This window comes from Epinephelus lanceolatus, chromosome 21 (genome assembly GCF_041903045.1).
Source record: "Epinephelus lanceolatus isolate andai-2023 chromosome 21, ASM4190304v1, whole genome shotgun sequence".
NCBI classification, from domain to species: domain Eukaryota; kingdom Metazoa; phylum Chordata; class Actinopteri; order Perciformes; family Serranidae; genus Epinephelus; species Epinephelus lanceolatus.
Window position 1 is genome coordinate 38,316,562 of NC_135754.1, and position 24,393 is coordinate 38,340,954.

The window sequence follows — 24,393 nt, forward strand, 5'->3', positions numbered from 1 at the left end:
CATCAGATTGTCTGAAATGTGATAATGGATCTGTTGCTGCTGTGTGACTCATTCCTCGTGTTGTGACCCTTTATAATCCCGCTCTGACTTTTTACATTATGTATTCATTTTCACTGTGTGAGTAAACAAATAAACACAAAGTAAATAAATGTTGCAGACGGTCCCGGGCTGGTCCTGCTCATGCATTTGTAAACAGCATGTGCACAGAAAATGAAAATGCTCCACCACGGGAAATATTGTGTTAATGACCAGTATTAAAACAGAGCCTGGGTTTTATTCTGCTGACATTAATCACTGTTGGCAACAACGTTAAACACAGCACAGTGGCCCACGTGTCTTCAGCCAGTAAAAACAGGGTCTGAATTTAAAACACCTGCATGAAAGAAAATAGATTCTTACAGAGAAACATTTCTGTCTGCAGCTCTGAACCTGAATCCCCACCCTCCCCTCCCTCCTCCCTCTCTGTCCTTTATTTTGACAGCTACCTGCTTAGCGCCGTTGTGCGATAATTCCTACAAAAACAAGACCTCTTTACTCAGCTAAATGTGACAGCGGAGCTGTCAAGACGAGCCCTCAGTGCTTCAGTGTGCGAGGCAGAAACTAAACACATCATCTGCCTCAATCCATGACTCACTGCACATCACACCATCAATTACAAGGTTGTGTGTTTACACTGTAAAAGCTCTAGTTAACTGAGACGATCAAACAAAAATCACTGCAAGTTTCACACACAGATGAGATCATGTTCAGAGGAAGCAGGAAGTCAGTGGAGGAACTGTTAACAAGGTCAGAAAGAGAAGATCAGTACAGCATCTACAACCAGAACCACACTGCAGGTCATGTCATATAGAATAAACATCTGTTTCTTTCTTCTGCTTTTCCTTTAATTATTTATTTGACATTTTTCGTGTCAGTATGTTGTTTGAAAGTAAACAGAAGTACATACAGACAACATTTTTCCTTTTGATTTTGAAATGTGTTACTGGAAGATACATGTTGTATTCTTTGATGTTCAATAAACAGCGATGTCATGTGGGATGAGTCAAATATTTGGGACGCAACAGAAATAAAAACTAAGTGCGTATAAAAATGTGCCAGTGAACTGATATTGTTAAGAAGATGAGTGGGACGTTTAAAGCCCAGGTCAGACCGAAGATTCTCGACGGGACAAAACCATTTTAGAACGTTGCAGAGAAAAGTGTCAGTGTCACCTATTTTATTAATATACAAATTACAACCTTTATTTTATGACTAATACTTTGAATACAGTTAAAAAAAAATACTGTTATTTATATGACATTTACACAAACTAGAAAAGCACTCAGAGAGTGCAGACCTCCGCTAAGTAGGTGATATTCCCTCCCCCTCTGCATTGGATTTTGCAGCCTGCATCACAATCAGGTTATTTGCATCACTGTCATTATGAGGCTATATATGTCTTCACCATGGAGACACTGTGGTGTATTTATTTCGATTTTATTTTGTACCAACACAGAATATAATATGTTTTTTTGTATTTTCCAACACAGAACATCAATTTCAACTTTAGAATTACAACATTATTTAGCAAGTAGAACAAGACGTGCTTTCCCGCCACCAGATGGCGCTATTTTCACTGTCTTTAGAAATTGGAATTGCTGCTGAGGCTGTCAGATGATAGACTTTTTTATTATTTTATGCACTTTGCTTCAACTGATCACCACCAAAAGTTTATCATCTGTTCCTTGTCCCATTATCCACCTTTCCTGAAAATTTCATCAAAATCCGTTTATAAATTTTGAGTTATTTTGCAGACAAACAAACAAACAGACAAACACCGGCGAAAACATAATGTGAGAAAAATCAAACTGTACCTATTCTGCTATTTGCACCCATCCCTACAATGCGTTATTATGGATCAGAAGCGGTTAGGATTTATTAGGGCAAAGAAGTCATGGTTAGAGCTGGTATTAGCCAATCTTGGATATTTTCTGAGATTAAAGTGGTAAATTTTAGAGCTGCCAAATGTTAGTCGGCCAGATTTCATTGGTCACCTAGCTGCAGGAAAAAACAAACAAACGTGAAACTCTATCAGGAGCTGCACCTCGTCAGAATAAATCCAAACCTATATGACTGGAGCATGTGTGACTTTACTTTGAAAGGACAGACACAGGAAGTGTCCTCGTCAGGTTCATTTCCAGGGCTGGTACCTGCGGTTATTCCACAGGCTAGTTAATAACATGTCGGGCAGGAAATCCAAAGTGTGGGATCATTTTGAGAAGGTGAAGGACGAACCCAAGGTGATATGTAAACTCATCTTCATTGGTCGACTACAAACATGACGTATCATCTGAAACATGGAAGTAGCTACATGCCCATTAGCCCACAGCGTCATTAACAGGCGGCTCGCTCAGTGTGTGACGTGCACTTGGAGATAAAATATAGGCCTATATTAATGAAGGTTCATTAGTACGGTTTGTATTTCTCTGTAATGTAGCATTAGGACCAACACAATCTATCAAAGTTATTCATTTATCTCTGATTAAACTGGTCCAGTTTTATGACTGTAAAGAGTTTTTCATCTTCAGCTGGACTTCTGCTCTGATCGAGGTGTTGACATTTTGTGTGTTAGTGGTTATAAAGGAGTAAAGTAGAGAATCAAAAAGGGAGAAGGACGTCAAAGGGACAGTGAGTAGAAGCAGAGTCCACAGGCGTGGCAGACAGAGAGGGCTGGTTTTAAATTTACCTTTCTGCCTGGGGTGCCAGAGGTGCAGGGAGGGGTGGGGGTGGCCTTTGGTTGGGTGCTGTACTGTTTACTACAATCTTTTACAGGTGCTCTCTGAAATATCTTTGATCCAGGGTGATTGTATGAAAGAATGTGGCAGAGACATGTTATCACACCAACATACAGCAGCAAAAATCAGCGACATGAACCTCTGTGTAACTAGGAAATCAGTCATTTACCTCCAGCTCGGCGATAATCTTCTCTTCCTCGTTGTCGTCGTCTTGAATGGCGGATGCTGCGATCACAGGCGGGGTCGAGGCAGGTCGAGGCGTGTCACAGGGGGTCCGCCTCAGCTTCACCAGAGTTTTGGGCATCTCGCCATCTTCTTCCATCTGAAAGGAGAAAATAAAGATGTTAAATAAAGCTGATAAATAACGAGCACGCCAGACTAAGCTGTCACAGCATTGTTCATCTTTAAAGGTTATCAGCTGGATCCTTCACAGCTGTCTGCACCCCCAAATTCAGTTTAAACAACCAGTCATTACTTTCAAACTGTTATTTTAAAGGCGACCTTTCATAGTTTTTCTTATTTTCTGTCACATTTATAACATTATCACAATGTGAGATGTTCACATAAATGCAGCCAAAGTTTCACATAATAAGGTAAATGTATGTAAGAGTAATCCCTGTGAGCAAAAACTTTCAACATTCTACTTTGAGACAAACTGACGTCAGCTTGTGACGGATTTCTTGATATGGTCGTCTGCTTACATTACGTACACTGCTACATGTAGCTACATGCTAACATCAGGAAAACACATAATCTTGGTTGTCAATATTTATTTCTTCAGGATTTCAGATCATATTCCTGCTGGAACATGTCCACTTGTGTTTAGAAGCTTTTATTGGTGATTTTTCACAGAAGAACGTGCCACTATTCTCCGTCTCAGTCATTGTTGTTTCAGCAGCAATGACAGTGATTGTGTTCACGAGAGTGAGACAGATGCAAGGTCATAATGACCTTGACCTTTGACCACAGAAATCCAATCAGCTCGTTGTTGAGTTTAAGTGAACACTGGTGCCAAATTTGAAGAAATTCCCTTACCGCATTCTTGAGATATCATGTTCACAAGAATGAGATGGATGAGCTCACAGTGACCTTGACCTTTGACTTATGACCACCAAAAACTAATCAGTACATCATTGAATCCAAGTGGACGTTTGTGCCAAAACTGAAGGAAGTAGACATTCTTGATATATTGTGTTCACAGGGATGGGACAGAAAACCTGAAAACATAATGCCTCCGGGCGCAGCTATCGTCAACTTGGAGGCACACAAATATACAACACTACCATATACGTGCGTGATGTGGACATAGTGAAAGAAATACAAGATGATAGGCAGTGATACTGTGAAATCATAGCACAGTTATGGATGAATTAGTCTCTATATACAGACTCTACATTCAGTGAATGTAGAGTCTGTAGGCAAACCCCGGAGATCTTGCCTCTGGAAGAAGAGCGGAAGAGCCCTGGTTTCCAGTTGTAGGCTGTTTGTAGTCCGCGTGATATTGACCAATCACGTTTGAGCTGGCTGCAGTTGTTGCCAGGTTAAACGCTCCGTGCGGTGAACTAACGAGGTGGAACATAACTGGCGTCACTGCAAACTCTGAATCCATCGCAATGGTTCAGCATATTTACTTATATATATGAACAGAAGTCGGAAATGGAAATTCGCCTCCTCCGCCCAAATCAAACCGGAATGCCAAAAAATCGGGGGTCTGCCCCCATCGGCTGTATCACCATCTGCCGGAAGTCAGACGCCGAATACAGCCGATGGGTTCCGAGAAGGTGGATGAATAAATTCAAAGAAGATGAAAGACGTCCAGGGTCAGGATGTTAGTACCATGTCAACAGACGCAAAGGTTGTGTATTCAACATTCAGAGCATTAATAAAAACAGCAGATCTTTATTTGCTCTGTGAAGATAAAGTTCAGTAACAGCGTTCCGAGTAGGGCTGCAATGATTAGTCGACTAATCGATGACTAATCGACTATTAAAGTAATCGGTGACTATTTTAGTAGTCGACTAATCGGTTTGAGTCATTTTTCATAGCAAAGTACTATAAAAGTACCCAAAATACTCTTATTGCAGCTTCTTACGTTCAAATATTGGCAGCTTTACACACTCTCCCATGACGGTGAACTAAAACCCTTTGGCGTGAGTACGAAACAAGACATTAGATGACATCATTTTGGGCTCTGGGAGACACAGAGCAACATTTGTCAACATTTTAACACATTTTTCAATGAAATGATTCGTCGACTAATCAAAGAAATAATCGACAGATTAGTCGACAATGAAAATAATCGTTAGTTGCAGCCCTAGTTCTGAGCAGAGAATTAAGTCATGCTGCCTCTGAACTAGGGCTGTCAATGAATATTCTAAATTAGAATTTAAATTCGGATTTGAAAAAAAAAAAAAAATTGGACCTTCGAATGTGAAAACTGATATTCGATTGTGGAGAAAAAAAAACACCACCGCAGCTGTCCTCTTTGCAAGGGGGCGTTGGCCTGGGCCGCTGCACTGAATGCACTGCATAAGGCCACACCGCCCGCGGAAGTGCTGCGAAGCGCAGCGCACCAAAATTCTTGCACGAGCCGGAGCACTTCCATTCACATCAGACGCGCATTTCTCCACGCTGGTCGACAAGCGGTTCTGCTCCCAGCTGTTGTCTCCATCACCTGGCTTGACACATTCGCTCGTGGCTCGCGCAGAAAATAAACCAGACGCCGAAACGATCGCTGCAGGGCGCGAGCCGGCCACGGAGCTGCACGTTGCGGCGCAGCCATTGTGGATGACACAGTCGGTTAACATGGGCGCCGAAAGGAATCTGGCTTTGCTTTGAGGCTCTGAGGGGTCAGAGAGGGGGGGCGAGTGAGAGGTCCGCGTCGTTTATAACGTAATGTTATAGATAATTGTTTTATGTCTTTTAATGTGTAGGTATGTAAATGTTTTCAAAGATGTTTATGTTGAAATAAAAATACCTACAAGTAGTTATGTTTCCTTGTGTTAATACATATACTGTACATGTATGTTTCCTTGTATTAGTTTGCCCTCTTGTGGACATAATGCGAAGAAAAAAAAATTCGAATGGTTCGAACCTATGAGTTATTTTTAGAAGGAATATTCGAACGTCAATTTTGAGCAATTTTGACAGCCCTGCTCTGAACATGTTGTAATCTGAGCTTCTCTGTTCTTTGCTGTGGTAAACTGGTCCAGTGGCGTGTGCATGTTACTGCATGTGCTAGCTCATTGTGCTGCTCTGCACTGCACTCATACTGCAGTCACCGCTGATATCAGGATGGCATTGTTGTGTAAGCGTGGTGCCCATGTCCCTTTGGTTTCCCCCTGGTTATGACTGTTAGCTCTGTCAACACTGTTACCACTGTTGGCACTTTTAGCACCATTAGCTGCTAGCTCAACCACCTCCATGTTGAGAACTATGTGCAGACAACCTGAATCTGACGCTGAATCATAGATATGCTCTGAATGTCACAAACAGCTGCTTTCAAAGAAACTCTGATCTCTGTTGAAGAATCAACAAGAGACTACACTATTGTAGAGATCCACTCTCTCCAGATTATCTAGTTTACCAAGAAAGCTTCGACACAACAAGAGAAACAGAATCAGAGGCGTCCTGTGGGTGTGCTGTGCTGAAGGTCTCACAGGACAATAGACTCTCTTGTTGTTGAGCGCTCAGTGTAACAGTGATGTGATGCTGATAGTTGGCAACACATATTGTTTGTGCCACACACTGACAGAGAACCAGTGACACACAGATCAACTCAACAACCCCAAAATAAAACCAAGAAAATCTCTGAACTGATTCTGAGTGTGATTCATCTCTGACAGAGGCCTCCCTGCACCATGGAAACTATTCAACACATCTCACAGACCTCACACTGACCTTTACTGTGAATGAACCGCACTGAAAAAAATCTAATCTAATAAGGAACCACTTGACATTTGATGGTCAAGGTCGCTGAGGAAGGTTTCAGCACCTTGTTGAATGAACACTTTGAAGGATTCAGACTGTTCTGGAGACAAAAGTGAGTTGGACTCAGCAAGTGTCTCCACAGAGGGTGAGCTGGTGGATCAGGGAGGCTTTGCAGCAGCAGCAGAACCAAAACATAAACCTGCCTCCAGCCAACACGACATGTGAGAGCAGCTTTCTTAGTATGTGGGTCAGAGTCCAACATGTTTCTGTGTCTCTACACACAAGACCACTGAGACTGTATTTCCAGGTGAAGCTGCAGATCTCAGACAGCTAGAGGCTCCCCTGACTCAAAGTATCCAGGGCTTAAAGAACATGCATGCGCCGCAGCTTCTTAAAGTGGCTTCTGATAATATTTTGGATCAGCTCCTGCAGGACGGTCTGCTCGAGATTTAGATTTATCAGCATTAACAAACACTGAAGCTTCTAACTGACAGCAGCACCATGGAGGTGTGTTTCCCCTCAAATATCTCACTAAAATTAGACGCAGAGCTGCTGTTAGTGAAACTCAAAGCAGCGCCGCGCTCACTGTCACATCATTAATTCAATCTGTTGTGTGTTTATTCAGAGGCTCCGCGGTTCACTCGCTCACAAGATACAAACCAGGTCAGTGTTTTAATGATAGCTGTCACTCCAGGAGCAAACACAGCTTTATCAACAGTACCCTAACTAACACTGTAGATCAGCAGGGAACAGCTTTACTTCAACCATAAAGGGGAATTACGCCCATTAGGAAACATGCATAACTCAACTCAGTGCTAGAACTCAAATCTGTGATGTCATAGGGTGCAAAGTCTGGAGCTGCTCCACAGACAGTGAGTGGTGAAAAATGTTCTAGATCAATACAGCACTATAGAACGATTTAGCAGTAACGAGGTGATACAACATGTTACCAACAGGTTTACAGGTAATATTATTACATTTACAGTGTCACGTCATGCGTTGCCACCCGACATAAACTATTGTTTTCATTTTATGTTTATCCACACCAGGGCCGATTGCTCTGAGACAACAAGGGAGGCTGAACTTCCCCTAAAATTTCATAGAAGAAATGGTCAAATATTCACTACTGAATTTACATTAAAATAAGAATTTACGTTGCATTAAACGTGCACTAGGATGTGTTTCACATCACGACTACGATGTTCAAACGTCAGCTGTTTATCACCAGTTTTCAAACGCGACCTCCCTGTCATACATTCTCGTGTCAGCATGGTGGACGCGGAGCCTCCAAGCATTCCTATGAGACAGCGCTGAGCAGGTTGCAGCAAAGCGAGACGGTCATTGGATAAATGCGACAAGATCGTCACTTCCAGGGAGGCTCAGCTTCCCTGGGACCTGATGGAGCGGTAGACGGGAGAAAACGCTCAGTGCGTGCATGATGATTGGAGGAAGTTTCTAAAAGGCTGAACCCCTTTGTGATTGACAGTGCTTTGCATTTCAAGCTCAGTCCCATGCGGATATTTGCGAGTGGAGTCTTCTGACAGAGTGCCGTCCGGAGTTCCTTATTTCCATAAGCGATATCGCTCATTTTCACACCCATCTGAAAATCTTTGAGGTGTGTGTTGCTGTGGTTCTATGGCCTGAGTGTGGTTGATAAACGGCTTCAGTTAAATGTTCCTTTTGTAAGTTACTGCCTCGCTGCAGTATGACACATTTTATGATGTAAACTTAAAGTGAGCTTCCCCTGTTTGAAAGACCAGCAGCCGCCACTGATCCACACTGATCTGCTACCTGGGTGTCACTTTAGATCCCACTCTTACATTCAGAAGGCATATTAAAAATTTGTGCCATGTATTGAAATATAACATAGCTAACTTTGGACATATCAGGAACTCGTTAACAGTCGAAGCCTCTGTGACATTTTTGAATGCTATGATTTTATTTTATTTTCATTATTGCATATCATGTTGGTCTCAAGTAAACAAGACCGTCTTAAAACCAATAAGCTCACTTCATAAACAAGCCTTGAAAGTCCTGGATAGGAAATCAAGACAGTATCACCATTGTGAAATTCTTGTTAAGTATAAAATGTTAAGTTTTGATAATTTAATTCGGTACTCTGATGTTTGTTTAGTGCATAAAATAATCTATAATGCTGCTCCTCCACCACTGAAGAGCTTTGTTCAGCTCCGCTCTGAGCAAACTAGCAGAACCTCCAGGTCTGCTTCAGGGGGAGATTGTAGCGTTCCTAAACGAGGCTCTGCCTTTGCACAATCTGCTTTTTCTTCTAAAGCCATTAAAGAATGGAATAAGCTTCCTGTCAATCTCAAAACCTGCATGGACTTCCATGTTTTCTCTCGTGAAGCTAAAAAATGGATTTTAAGTGATCAGTCTGGTCAGCATTCATTTTACATTTTTGACTGTTTTTGCGACTGGACACGTGTGCTCCATGTCTTAATATTTGTATACTGTCTTGTCTTTACTTAGCGTGCTACTGTGACTGAGTGTGTGTGTGTGTGTGTGTGTGTGTGTGTGCGCGCGCGCGTGTGTGTGTGGGTCGATGATGATGATGATGGGTTTTGTCCTGTGTTTTGCTGTCTTTGTTCTCCTGCCCAGGGACTACAGATGGAAAGTAGCTAGAAGCTAAATCTGGTACAAAACATCTTTTTCTTTGTGAGATTAATGTACTTTGTGCACTGTCCCTGTTACAAATAAATTTAATAAACTAAACTAATCAGTGCACCAACAGAAAGAAATATCCCCCACAGGTTGCTGTGTATCAGCATGTCATTATACGCTACATCATAGAAGGGTGCTGGTGATCTGCACATCTGGGTGATGCCACACTGTGTGTGGTTAATGTTCACTGTGTTTCCATTAATACACCTGTAACGTCTCCAACGTGTCCTGTTCTGCTGTTGCGTCCTGAAGCTGCCTGAAAGCAGCAGGGATCAGGAGCTGACCTCCAGTTTGTTTTGTCCTCATCTTGGTGATCGGCACATCTGGGTGATGTCAGTATATGTTGGATGTGTTTACATTCACATCTCCTACAATCACAGAGCGATGTCTACACACAGTTCTGCTCTTATACACAACTCTCTCTGTGGAGCTGCTGTAGCTGACCGACACACTGGGAACCAGCAGGTGGGTCTTCCAGCTCTGATTTGTGTTTGTCACAGTGACTTAATCACACGCCATTCTGTTTCCTGTGCTAACCTCAACATTTGAGGTTAGCACAGGATATTTTGTGGATATTTTGTGGTTTCAATGATGTGTTTTTGGACGTTTGAATCTGGGGCGCCGTCAGCCTCCATTAGGTGGAGTTGTGTTGCTACCTCCTCTCCCCTTGGATCTCTGCAAGTGATGTGAGGACTCTAAAACTTCACCTGAGCCTCCCTCGACATATGGGTGAGTAGATAATGGCTGAATTTACATTTTTGGGTGCACTATCCCTTTAATATATAGGTGTAACCACTGTATATGAACACATGAACGGGTCAGACCTGATTACCTGCTGTGAAACAACACAACCTTCATCCATTTAAAATCAATATCAGTTCCTCTGAGGTCATTTTGGTGAAAGTAACACAAAAGTAGTGCAATAAGTAACAGATTACTCTACACAGAGAGTAGTATTGTAAAGTAACGCATTACTTTCAAATGAAGGTAACTTGTAACATGTAATATATTACATTTTGAGAGTAACTTGCCAAACACTGGTCCTAGGTGACAGTGACAGCAGCCAGGGGAACGTTTTCTGTTTCAGAGCTGAGAAACAACAGAATGAAGCTTGTTTGTGTGTAAAAACAGAAAACAAACATTCTGTGTGTTCATAAAATCAGTCTCCCGCTCACTGTCTATGAAGCAGCTCCAGAGAAATGTACTTTTTCCTGAGTTATGATTTCTGCACACAAAACATCTCATCTCATAAAATATGAGCTCATTCATAAGCACATGCCTCGTGCACAGCACTGTCAGTCCTCATAAGGTGGTGCAGGTGATGGCAGGAAACATCAGACTGATAGTAAATAGATGCAACCGCTGAACTCACCTGCTCCCAAAATCGGTTCTGAAAGTGTCTCACCTTCATGTTCTTGTTGGTGACGATGACCTCTCCGGTGCGGTTGGTGGTGAGGCCGTGTGCAGACGGGAAGCTTCTGCGAGGTGGAGGTGGGGGCGGAGACTTGGAGGGTTTCTCTGTGCGATACCTGGCCACATTGAGATCCACTGTGAACAGAGGACGACACAAACAACATAAATCATTTGTAAAAGTTTTCCTCATCACGGCTTTATTACAACACAAACACACAACAACCCACCCGACCCTCGATGTGAACCAGCCCCCTCCATGCTGTTCAGCTTCTGGGCAGCCAGCTGCACTTTGCCAGGCTGCTGGTCCCCGCTGGGTGTGGTGGTTGACGTGGTGGTGGCTGTGGTCCCAGTGGTCCCCGCCGCAGGAGAAGTCGCTGTGGTGGAGGTTATTGGGATGGTGATCTGGGGCTTGGGGGGCACTGCGGGCTTGTTGATGTGCCTGGCAGCGAAGTCGAGGTCCGGGATGGCCTTCATCAGCTCGGCCTGGGTCTCTTCCAGCAGGCGATTGATGTCCTGGGCACTGAACTGGGTCAAGCTGGCACGCTTCTCCTCCCAGTCCCGCTCTGCCGCCTGACACATATACAAACACAGACAAATGATGAGCTGCAACATATGAAGGACGAAAAATGACACAAGTATCAATCAATAAATAAATGTATAAACAAATAAATACAGGAACAAATAAATGAATAAATACATTAAAAAATCAGGTACTGAAATAAATAAATGCATTTATAAATAAATAAATGCAGAGGGCCTCCAAAATCATTAACATACAGACAAAGAAATACAGAAATAAATAATTGGAGAAAAATCTAAAAATAAAATGAAAGATGTCTATTTATTTATGTGCTGTGTAATTATGAGCTATGTATTTATTTATTTATTAATGACTTTATCTGTTTACCTCCATATTTATTGCAGCGTTTATTTATCTTATTTATTTAATTAGTTATATTGATTTTATTTTATTTATTTTTCAGAATTAATCATTCTTTTATTTATTTTTTATTTGTCCCTGTATTTATTTATTTTGTATTAATTTACACATTTATTAATGAATGCATTTATTAATGAATGCATTTATTTATTCTGCAATTGTTTTAATTATTCCTGCATCTATCTTTATATTCATTGTTATACATTTATTTATTTATTTATTTCACTATTTGTTTATTTTTATATTTATTTGCACATTTATTAATTTATCCCTGTATCTATTTTTACATTTATTTGCTTTTTATTTATGTATTTATTTCAGTATTTATTTATTTATTTATTTATTTATATCAATCTTTATTTGTATATTCATTTTTTATTCTTTACTTAATTAACTGACTTATGTTTATCCCTGTGTTTATCAATTATTTATTGATTATTTAATCCTTTATTATATCTGTATTAGTTTATTCCTGTATTTATTCATACACTGATTTATTTGATGATGCCTAAGTTATTTTTCATCCTCCACAGAAACACACAAACGACATGTGGGCCAAGCTGGTGAAACATAATTAAGACACATTGACGCAGTGTGTTTTCTAATGTTACATTGATGAATGGGTTTATAACCCACTTGCTGCAGCTGCTGTGCGCACAGAGTCTAAATAAGACGTTTAAGCACCTTCAGATGTGATTTCAGATGTAAATGGACATTTGGCCAGCTGGCTAATCCCAACGTATTTACAGCGCTGAATAACGAGCAGTGTTAGACGATCAACAGAAGAACGATCTGAGAATGAAGACAAACACAAACAGTCAACATGTGATTACCAGTCTGACTTCAGCCGACACAGACTTATCAGCAGGACGTCGACTCGGCAGCTCGTCGAGGACCCGGTTTCTGAAGGTCATCGAGGGCTGGATGTCCTGCTCGGGGCCCGAGGTGTCTGCGTCGCCGGCGGGCACGGGCATCCAGTTGGCCAGGCCGGCGCTGGTGCTCAGGTCAGTGAGGCTGAGAGGAGGACTGTTGAGGATATCCAGGTCAGAGCTGCGACTCATGTCCTCCGATCTCTTCTGTGATTGGCTGGAGAGGTCTTCAGGGCCCTTCCACACTCCCTCTGTCACTTGTCTGTAGATACAGGAGGAACACAAGAGACTACAACACACAGAGGACAACATGGCTGTATTTCTGTATCTTTACAGTCAACATACTCCACACATGCTCAGTCATCCTGTGCAACCATCAGTCACGGACATACAGTGAGGTATACGTTAAAGGTGTACGGAGATTCTGTTTTTTCATGTTATCTTATTTGTATTATTTGTATCCTATTTTACCACTCAGTCACTTTATTTTGCTTTTTTCATCTTGCTTCTGACTCTTGAGCTGCTGTAACGTGTTAGTTTCCACCGTGTGGGATTAATGAAGTCCTGAACTTTGTTAAAGAAGCAGACTACAAGAAATAAAACACTCAGTTTACACATTAAGTGTTGTCATTTCCATTTTAAAGGCTGTTTTACAGTAAAGTGATGTAATGTATATAGCTACATACGGAGTGGGTCCTCATCTGCGGAGATCACCATATTGCACCGTCATGTTTCAACAGTAGCCCAGAAGGGACAAACCTGACACTGACTCTAGATGGAGACATTCACGCTTTCAGGCAGAAAAACGACAGAAAAACAGCTGGTCTGTTTGTTTTAAAGACGAAGAGACCTCTGAGGATAATTCAGCTCTCTGTAAAAACCTCCTGAACACTGAACACTGAAGGAATTCTAACTGGGAGAAGTTTCAGCTGGTTGCAATCTGCAATCCTCACCACTAGATGCCACTAAATCCGCCTAAATCTTAGGCCTTGTTTACACGGATACCGATACAAATAAAAACAGATTTTTATCTATCCCGTATAAAAAAAATTCCGGGTTTACACGATCGGTTGTGAAAACGATATCCCTGTTTACACGAAAATACAAAAATGTCAGCTTTTTGCTGCAGTTAGCACGCCAGGCTGTAGGTGGCGATACACCATACATCAAACACCATAGAAAGACGTTCTGCGTATGCACAGTGATTTGTTTTCCTCTTAAAAACAATGATAAACTACATTTTAACCTTATGTAGCATAGTTAGCTGCTGTGCCCTTACTAATATTGGACACAGCATTCACATCATTAATTTCATTCATTTTTAAGCTCGTAAGTCGTCCCAAAAGTGCTAACAAAACGTAGACAACCCGGCATATATCCATCATTGTTGTTGTGGTTACCAGGCACCTAATGGGCATGTGCAAACTGGGTTGTAACGCCATCGTCTTCTATCCTGTTTACACGTCTCCACAGAAATGGATATTTTTAAAAACTTTCACTTTGGAAGCCGTTTTTGAAAATCTCTGCTTTTGTCGAGAAAAACGCTGGTTACGTGTAAATGATGGGTGCAAGCGCAAAGATAAATACCGTTTTCAGAAATATATGGAACCGTATAAACAGGCCCAGAGACACTGAACCTTTAAGTACACATGAGCTGCCTTTTAAATGCCTGACAAATTAGCAGTCCTTATACCGAAGTGCTTCATCAACAGGCAGGTACATTATGAGACATGATTATACAGAGTATACAAAGAATTAAAGAATATTACCTGATTTATTTCATCAGAACATGATTTTATTCAATGAGTTTGCAGCTTTGTTTGCAGTCATTGTCGATCACTTCACATTTTGCACTGAATAACAGAATATTCAGCAGGGCTGAGTTAAAACCTTAAAACTGTCAAATGCCACAAGGACATCAAAATTAAAAAGTGGAGTCTCCTCCAGTAAAACCAAATGTTTTCAGCTTTCTTGCCTCCATCATGGGCTTGCCTAGGGCGCCAAATATGCTCGATCCAGCACTGTACTGTAGTATACTGTAGAAACAAACTTGCTTCTTGGGATGTGTATGCAACAGACAGCACCTGGACGAGGGAAAGTTAGGTGTGACGTTTGTTAATTTGATGATCTTGTACTGAGGCTCTGCGCCTCGCTGTGTGTGTTCTCAAAGCCTGCTTTAAATATTTAGTCCATTTGTAATCCTGTTTACTGATTCTTCTATCAGATAGTTCCTGATTTAGACTCCAGTTTATTCAGGCTGAGCTGCTTGTGTTCAGATATTGAACCAATGCGAGTGTTCGCTGGATTAAAAAAAGGCTTTTGTTGCACTGGTTCTGATATCAGCGCTGAAGCTCTGGGAAGGTATCAGCACTAGAATAAAACATTTGCAAAGATACAGCGGCCGACACAGAGGAGAATTCTCAACAACCTTGTTAACAACGTGCTTTGATGAAACGATCACCTCATCTCGGATGCTGTCTGATGAACTCGCTCTGACCAGAACATCTCACTATCAACGGCATCAGCAATTGTTAACACGGTAATGGAGAGTGACGCTCTCACTAAACCTCCTCTGATGTATCTCTCAGTATTCACACAGCACATTTTTCCTGCAGCATTATTTGATGCTTCGTTTGTACGTCAGAAATCGTTTTTCATCATTCATAGAAACACAAAACGAATCAGCAGGAGAGGAGACTTCTGTTATAAATGTCTTCAATGTTTAACTCATCCTCAGGAGTTCTTCGTAAGGTCTGTTCTGCCAGGATAAAAAGAGTTTTATCTCAGTTCAAATATCAATTTTTAGACAAATTTTAAATGTGGATATTTTTCTTTTAAATGACAGAATCATATTAAAACACATTTATCCTTTATTATTATTCTTTCATGTAATTATGTTTATCTTGCATTGATTTTTTTAAGAGGTCTTTGCATTCACTTTTAGCTTCCAACTTCTCCTGCTTTTGATTACTTTAAAGGGTAGGCAGTTTTAGCTCGGTGTCACTGGGCAAACATCCCACAATAAACTCTGAGAATATTGAAACTGAAGTGATCTGAGAGAACACCAGACTTCTGCACCTCCTCTTGTCTCTGTTTTCAGGCTTTAGAAAATCTAGCCTGTGACATGAGACTTTGGCCAATCAAAGGTCATTTCAGAGAGAGGGCGTTCCTATTGGCTGTTCTACAGATGCAGATGCTTGTGCACGTCCCTTCAGTGAAAGTCTGATTCAATGTTGGAGAATCCTGCAGAGAAAGTTGCTTTTCCAGAACTGGCAACAACTACGTAGACTGCAAAGCAACCCAAAAAAGGAAGACGGGCTTAACAAATAGAGAGTCTGACAATAGACAAAATAAAACATGTCAATATCCGCAAATTGTTTCAGAGATGAGAGAAAATGTTGCTAATAGTTTAGCTTTCTGTTAACTGAAGCAAAATGCTCACAGCTGCAGTAGCTAACATTAGCTAGAGCCTTGAATCACAGTGTGTCCTCCGCCTCACTCCCCGCCGCTACAGACCACCTCACTGGGAGGAGCGTGGGCAGCAGCTCCAGAGATGGATTCCCAGTCAGCGACTGCAGAAAGCAGCCCAAATCCAGCCAGTGCAAACCCCAGCTCCAAAGAGTCGGACCACCATGACTCCCTGCCAGACACAAACTTTCTGTTGCTGCAGTTACACAGGTTGGACCTGGCACTGCTGCTGGCCACCAGCCTGCTGTGACACCCAACACTGGGGGGTTGTGCTGGCCGAATTTGAGCCGCTTCAGCCACTGACATTTCAGAGAGAGGGCGTTCCTATTGGCTGTCCTACAGATGCAGATGCTTGTGCATGTTCATTTAGTGAAAGTCTGATTCAATGTTGGAGAATCCTGCGGACAAAGTTGCTATTCCAGAATTGGCAACAACTGCCTACACTGCAAAGCAACCCAAAAACAGTGAGAGAGTTAAAAAATAAAATGTGTCAATATCTGCAAAGTGTTTCAAAGATGGAGAGAAAATGTTGCTGATAGTTTAGCCTTTTGCTAACTGGAGCCAAAGGCTAACAGCTGCAGATTCAAGTTCACATTTATGTAGCCTAGTTAGCTAGAGCCCCAAATCACAGTGTGTTCTCCACCTCACTCCCCGCCACTAAAGCCTTCGTTGCTGGGAGTAGTTGGCAAGCTAACATTAGCCACCTCACCGTCTGTCCTCCCCTCTTCCCGCCGCTGTGAATCACCGGAGGGAGTGTGGGCAGCAGCTCTGTGGACGGATCCCCAGTCAGCAACTGCAGCAGCCCAGACCAGACAGCGCAAACCCCAGCTACAGAAGACCAGACAGCCGCCACTTCCCTCAGGAAACTTTCTGTTGCTGCAGTTACACAAATAAGAGACAGCGCTGCTGCTGGCCACCAGCCTGCTATGACACCCAGCGCTGGAGGGTTTATGCTGGCTGAATTTAAGCTGCTTCAGCCACTGAGAAAAAGTCCATCTCCAGAGCTGCTGCCCGCTTTCTTCACAGGGAGGCAGTTCACAGTGGCGGGGAGCGAGGAGGAGGTGGCTAACGTTAGCTTGCTAATTCTTGCCCATAAACAGGTAAACACAGAGAGAGATCAGGGCAATGAGGGGGACAGTGAGTTAATACACCGTGTGAAACAATGACATAAGATTAAATAAATCACTATACAGGAGACACTGGGTTACTGTATGAAACATGTGCATATGACCGTGGTCGTCTGGTGGGAGGGGCTTAGGACGGGAAAGGGAGAGCTGCAGGAGGAGGGGGGATTTTCAAATTCTGACTTTTTTATTCCTTTTTCAGATTTCTGTCTATTTCAGCTTTAAATCCATGTTCATCTGAGTATATGTCGGAAAAAGTGCCGTCGTACACGTGTGTCTGTGTTTTTTGTATCTTTTAAAATAATTGTACTTTTTAATGGGCAAGCAAATAAAAAATAAATAAAAACATGTTTATATTTCTCAAAGTGAGGAATCAGGTTGTGCTGAACCAAAACTCAAGTATGACATGGATATAAAAAAAACGTCAGAGTCAGGTTTGAGTCTTACAGCAGGCTAAGAAATATAAACACAAACTCCATAAAACATCAAGAAGAGAAAAAACAATGTTTGCAGGTTGACCTGGTTTATTAAGACAGTATCTGTACCTGCGGAGCGTGCTGAGTGCATCGGTCATAGTGTTGCAGCGCTTCAGCAGAGCGTCCAGGCGGTGAGGCTCCTCTTTCAGGAACTTAACAGCCTCCACCTCCACCCTCAGCACCACCCGCATCTTACTCTGCAGGCTGGGGAACTGGTCTGCACGGGGGGCACAGAGAGACAGAGAGAGAGAGAGAAGGGATGAGGAGGAGGAGACGACAGCGAGGGAAAGACAGATGGATGAAGAGGAGAGAGCGGCATTGTCACAAGGATGTGTTGAGATAATGATGTGTGGGAGAATGGAGGCGGGGGGAGATTACAGAGGGGAAGACACGATGCTGTTTCTGTCGCAGCTATTCAAAGCTGCTGGATTTTCCTGTCATATCCAGAAGGAGGATTCAGTGGAGGTCGGCCAAGTCAGAGAGAAGGGCATGCTAGACGTAAGAAAAACACACCACAGTGTTGGTCTGTGGGTGTGTGTGTGTGTGTGGACACTTCACAGCCAGTTTCTCAAACGCTGGACGCTCTGCTGTCCTGAGAAACCGTCCAACTGCCACTCAAACGCAGCATCAAAGCACAGTGTCGGACAACTGGGAGTGGTCAGCACACATTATCATAACGAGGCCCCCTGGAGCTTCAAAAGGAAGTGCTCATTAATATTCAAGACGGAGAGAGGAAGTACACAGGTCAGAGCTGCAGGACAAGAGGCCAAACCTGAAACTTCATGAATATCAAGAAGCCTCATAAATATTCATCTGGGACTTTGTATAACATCAATTTTACAGACTAGACAAACCTGGAGCCAGCCGCACAAAACACCTTAAATTAAGATTTTCCTTTAAGTCCTAGTTAAGGTTTCCCCATAATAAAATCCAAAGGTTTAAACATTTTCTCCTTAGGGTTTTCCTTAAAGTATTCACTTAAGTATTCATGGTTTTCTTCTTGTCGTGGTCTTATACTTAAGGAATCCCTCGACCACTAAACAAAACACTTAAGGTACCCTGACTCTAACTTAACTTCAATATGACTGAGTTTATGGTGATAATAAAAACACTAACACACCCTGAGAAGAGTTTCTGTGACTACGCTTTTGATTTTGAACCATAGATTTGGCTGAATAAATTTTCGTTGCTTCTTCCTTCAGTCATTTTCTGTTTTCTGGTATTTGGGATCAAATGTACTTTGCAGTTTGTGCTTTCTGCGATTTAATTCCTCTAGAGGTTTAATCTTTTCCTCCTCTGACCAATAAGTTTTTCTTGTCTTCTTTTTACCATCTAACTACGGGCCAACTTAGTGAGACAATAACAGGCGTCACAATCATGAGTCCAAGCAAACAAACAATCTCCATGGAAACTTGTACTGCTGTAAAAAAAAACTTTCAACGCAGTAAATTAGTTCACATTTTCCTGAGTCAACTGTGTAAGTCCCTCAGCTAAGGCCCAATCCCATTTCTACCCCTTAAATCTTCCACTTGGTACTGAGTGCCCTCGTTTATGAGATAACCCTTGATGAGGGAAGTGAGAAATATTATCTATCAATCAATCAATCAATTTTATTTATAAAGCCCAATATCACAAATCAAATATTAGAGTAGAGATCTTTCCCTAAGAAACGAGACACCACTTCATGCAAATTGGCGTGGCCCACGTGCAGGCATACGTCACGCGTAGTAGCGATGCAAGATAGCGATAGTCATTCAGGTTTGAAAATGGCGGCTCCAGCGCTTGTGTTGTGGCGTGTGCTCTGTTTATTCTTCTCCGTCTGATGAATCAACGGAGAAGAAATGCTGAAAACAGGAGGCGCCGACGATGTCTTCCAGTTCTGATCGATTTTGTCAATCAATCAATCAATCAATTTTATTTATAAAGCCCAATATCACAAATCACAATTTGCCTCACAGGGCTTTACAGCATACGACATCCCTCTGTCCTTATGACCCTCACAGCTGATCAGGAAAAACTCCCCAAAAAAACCCTTTAACAGGGAAAAAAAACGGTAGAAAGCTCAGGAAGAGCAACTGAGGAGGGATCCCTCTTCCAGGACGGACAGACGTGCAATAGATGTCGTACAGAACAGATCAGCATAATAAATGTTGTTCGGGTAAGTCGATTTGTTTAAATATTGTGACGCAGTGTTCAACTGAGTTGCTGATGAGTTTATGTTAGTCCAGCCATCTGTTGTTTGTATCGCCTACATTCTGATCGTACAGTAACAAACTGTTTTCCAAAACTTGCTGAAGTTGCTGGCTTCACAAGGTGTTTCATCTTCCATTTTGTTGGAAGTGTGGGTCGGGGCTCCCTTGGAATCTAGGGCGGGTTTTAAGTGTTGGAAACCTCTTCCACTACCTCACTTATGTTTTGGGACACCACAAGCCTAAACATGAACACACACAACCAAGTGCAAGTGGGTATTTCTAGGGGAAGTGTGGGTATTAGATTAGGCCCTAAGTCTTAAGTGTCATACTTAGGGAGAAAACTTCAGATGTTTTGTGTAACTGGTCCCCGGTACTTAAAACTACAGGCCAGCCACCAGGAACTATGGACATGGGGACAAAACTTTCACACAATTGAGAACTGATACAAATGATCAAAAAAACCTCTAAAATTCCACATTAAGACACCAAGACCGCGAGAAACACCTACAAAAAAACATGATCTGATTTGGCAAGCTTTTCAGAGACTGGACGTTGAGTACTTCAGAACCACCACTGCTGAAGTGTACGTGATACACAGGTATATGTCGTAGACTCACAAAGACAAAGCTCCAGGATTTCTATATACACACTTAAAAATGTGCAAGGCTACACAACCATACAGTTTTATGACACAAGTCACACAGTGTTTGTTTTTGAAAATATGGGGTCAACAGATGTGGCAGAGAAAAGACTGAAGGATGGAGAAGATGAAGAGAGACTCTCGTCATCTTTCCACACCTCCACCCTGCTGAGCTCAGTGCACAGTGTGTATGTGGGTCAGCAAGAGAGACGAGAAAGAGAGATGTGCTCGGAGCAGGAAGGTGTTAGTGATCGGAGCACAGAGGAATTTAGCAGTAAAGTTATGAAGTCGTAGTAAATGCATGGATTTAGGTTTCAGTTTGACACGAATAAACACTGCAGCTCCTAAAGACCTACATAAAGTTCCAGTGTTTTGTTTCTCAACTGCTGGGTGAAGACTTAGGCTCCGTCCCAAAACTCACACTTCCCCTCAAAATTGGCCCTAGCCTTTGTTTTTGCATGCTCCTGTGAAGGGCTAAGGTGTCCCAAACTTTAGGGAAGTGGTTTTCAACCCTTAAAATCCCCACTTAATTTGAAGGGCCGTGCGATGCACACTTACGAACCCATCTCAACATTGTGAAACCATCCCGCCAGGTGAGTTCCAGGAAGATGGCAACCTCCATGAAAAAGCCATCGCACAATTATAAGTACTATTTTCCCAAATAAGCATGCAAAACTTCCAAAATATGTCTGAATGTGTTGTTTCTGCATATGCATTATTATCTGTTAGCGTTGAGTTAGAATATGAACGCTTGAAAATTGCTAATTCACGATGTAGCTGACATTAACATCTACAGAGTTCTCCGTGCAAGAAGCCTATGTTGACGATGCGCGTGGCGTAGGTGAACACGTCTGTTACGCTAATTTGCATAAAGTGGCGTCTCAATTCGTAGGTGAAATTCCCCTCAACACTACCCCTTCGTCGTTGAGGGGAATCTGTCTGACGAGTGTGCTTGAAACTTGAAAAAAAGGAAGAGAATTGGGATTGGCCGTTATTCAGTTCAGTTTTGGGGATGTTCCTCTCAAATTGTAAGAAATTACATATAACTAGTTACCTTCATTTGAAAGTAATAAGTTACTAATTGTGTAGAGTAATCAGTTACTTATTACACTACTTTTGTGTTACTTTCACCAAAATGAGCTCAGAACTGATGCTGATGTGAAATGGATGAGGGTCGTGTTGTTTCACAGCAGTTTATTATTTCAGATCCAGTGCTGCAGGTCTGAATCATTCATGTGTTCACATACAGTGGTTATTAAAATGAAAAATATAATAAAGAACCATTAAAAAGCCCAGACTTGTTTAAATAAACGAATATCCTTGGACACAGGGAGGGTCAGGCAGTCAGAGGATTAGAGGTGGTGGTGGTGGTGGTGGTGGTGGTGGTGGTGGGGGGGGGGGTGTACACCAGGCAGTAGTTGGACTCTCTGAGACCAGCTGCTCTTAAATTTGATGCAATTTAAGGGTACCAGCACCGACACTGACGGAAACAAACGTGCAAAATGACTAAAGCGCCTCAATAATCTCTAAAACACACACAGGAGGTGAAACCAGCACTTACTTTTGAGCTCAGTGAGCGTCTCACCCAGCATCCTCAGCTCTTTGCTCTTCTGCTCCACATCCTGCTCCGTCACCAGGCCGTGATTCACCGACGAGTTCCTCTGCAGCTCCTCCACCGACTTCTCCAGGTCACTGTGGAGGTGCAGGTCACAGATTGACTCAGTGCTGTCCCTGTGTGTTCTCCACACCAGCAGACATATGACCTTTTGATTTAATGTGCTCGTTAGATAAACCAGTGGCGCTCTGAACTCACTGCAGCTGCTGGATGAGCAGCTCCTCCTGGTTCAGGTACTTGAGTCTCTCCTCCTCCACCAGGAGGCGCTGTCTCTGGAGCGGGTCCTCCTGTGTGCGCATGGCGTCCAGCATCATGAGGCTCAGCTCGGACTCCGTCTGCCTCAGCAGGGACAACACTGAGTCCTGGTTCTCCAGCTGGGACACCAACACACCTGGTTAGTTTTACCTGCCCGTCGTTTGACACTGTTTTTAACACAACAATCACTTTGACTCGATAAAGGTTAAAATGTTCAGTTGTAGTTGGAGAGCTGTTGATTCAATCATATTATAGAACCTCTCAGACATTAGACACAGCCCAAGGTGCTTTACATAAAGGGCTAGTCAACCCTGTCCTGAAGAAATGTGTGTGTGTGTGTGTGTGTGTGTGTGTGTGTGTGTGTTACCTTTTTACTTTGGGGTATTTAGCATTGGAACTTTACGGACTTTAGTTTAGTAACACAAACAAAGTCTGGGCCCAGATCCAAGTGTGAACACTGTGTACTGTACACAGGCACGGTGCCCATGTTGGCGCCCAGTTCCAGTTGAAAAGGTTTTCTCAGGCACGGTTCATGTGTACTCTGGTGCAGTGCGCATCAGGTGTGAAAACTAACTGCACTAAAACACGAAGTGGAGTTTTTAACTGGTTATGAAACCGTCTAATTTTAACACTGATGCCTCTGTATCAGACGTTAGCACAGCCCGCTGCTGCCTGCAGGACGTGAGCACACGGCTACAGAACGATATCACTAATGTGAGAGCTCAGTAGCAAGGGACTGGAGACGACTGTAGTTGGTCATGGTACGAGTCAGTCGCAGCTGTTTGTAATATGAGAATGCGTCAATTCAAGTTCAACCTATTAACTGGTAACAGAGGGGTGAAATCACAAAAGGACAGTGTGACGTTTGCAGCTGCAGTAAGTCAAAAAGAATTCTTAAATTCTTAAAGCACCCACAAAGTCCCCGTCCGGACCAAGTATGGAGCGTGGACAGGTGGCTGGAGAGGTGCCAGCTCACTTCCTGGGCACTGCCAGGGTGCCCTTGAGCAAGGTACCAAACCCCCAACTGCTCGGGGCGCCTGTCCAAGGCAGCCCCCTCACTCTGACATCTCTCCATTTAATACATGTGTAGGTCCTGTTTGTGCATGTGTGTGTGTATTTTGGGCGTGTGTGTATTACAGTGAAAACAAATTCCCCCTCAGGGATTAATAAAGTATATCTCTTCTTCTTCTTCTTCTTCTTCTTCTTCTTCATAAATCAGGTAATATTCATACATTTGGTGCAAAATTGTCCCTTTTGATGTGAATGAGCCTCGCTGCAAAAACAGCCTCACACAGCTACAGTGACGTTATCAGCTTCTTCAGAGTTGGTGGGAACTGTAGTGCACTGACAGACTGAGATATTAAATCCCAAATATAGTTTCCCTCTGTCATGTTTTAATTTTTGCCTGAAGTTTCAAGGAATGCCTCTGCACCTCATCGGTCAGAACCTGCACCTCATCGGTCAGAACCTGCACCTCATCGGTCAGGACCTGCACCTCATCGGTCAGAACCTGCACCTCATCAGTCAGGACCTGCACCTCATCGGTCAGAACCTGCACCTCATCGGTCAGAACCTGCACCTCATCAGTCAGAACCTGCACCTCATCAGTCAGGACCTGCACCTCATCGGTCAGAACCTGCACCTCATCAGTCAGGACCTGCACCTCATCAGTCAGGACCTGCACCTCATCAGTCAGAACCTGCACCTCATCAGTCAGAACCTGCACCTCATCGGTCAGAACCTGCACCTCATCGGTCAGGACCTGCACCTCATCGGTCAGAACCTGCACCTCATCGGTCAGAACCTGCACCTCATCGGTCAGAACCTGTACCTCATCGGTCAGGACCTGCACCTCATCAGTCAGAACCTGCACCTCATCAGTCAGGACCTGCACCTCATCAGTCAGAACCTGCACCTCATCAGTCAGGACCTGCACCTCATCGGTCAGAACCTGCACCTCATCAGTCAGGACCTGCACCTCATCGGTCAGAACCTGCACCTCATCGGTCAGAACCTGC

General features: G+C 42.9%; 1 protein-coding gene across 15 annotated transcripts in view; it reads right to left on the reverse strand.

The window, feature by feature from the left end:
* srcin1b (SRC kinase signaling inhibitor 1b) overlaps positions 1 to 24,393 on the reverse strand; it is a 179,820-nt gene that overhangs the window by 13,491 nt on the left and 141,936 nt on the right. For 7 of the 15 annotated variants that reach the window (XM_033611285.2, XM_078163485.1, XM_033611286.2 and 4 more), the window contains 8 exons: positions 22,319 to 22,494; positions 22,067 to 22,197; positions 17,743 to 17,890; positions 12,570 to 12,894; positions 11,024 to 11,366; positions 10,789 to 10,931; positions 2,944 to 3,096; positions 2,726 to 2,827 (listed from right to left, as the gene is read on the reverse strand). In XM_033611285.2, coding sequence (XP_033467176.2) covers positions 2,726 to 2,827; positions 2,944 to 3,096; positions 10,789 to 10,931; positions 11,024 to 11,366; positions 12,570 to 12,894; positions 17,743 to 17,890; positions 22,067 to 22,197; positions 22,319 to 22,494 — 1,521 coding nt within the window. The remainder of the gene's footprint in view (positions 1 to 2,725; positions 2,828 to 2,943; positions 3,097 to 10,788; positions 10,932 to 11,023; positions 11,367 to 12,569; positions 12,895 to 17,742; positions 17,891 to 22,066; positions 22,198 to 22,318; positions 22,495 to 24,393) is intronic. The other 8 variants (XM_078163486.1, XM_033611287.2, XM_078163493.1 and 5 more) reach the window with 3 other exon arrangements.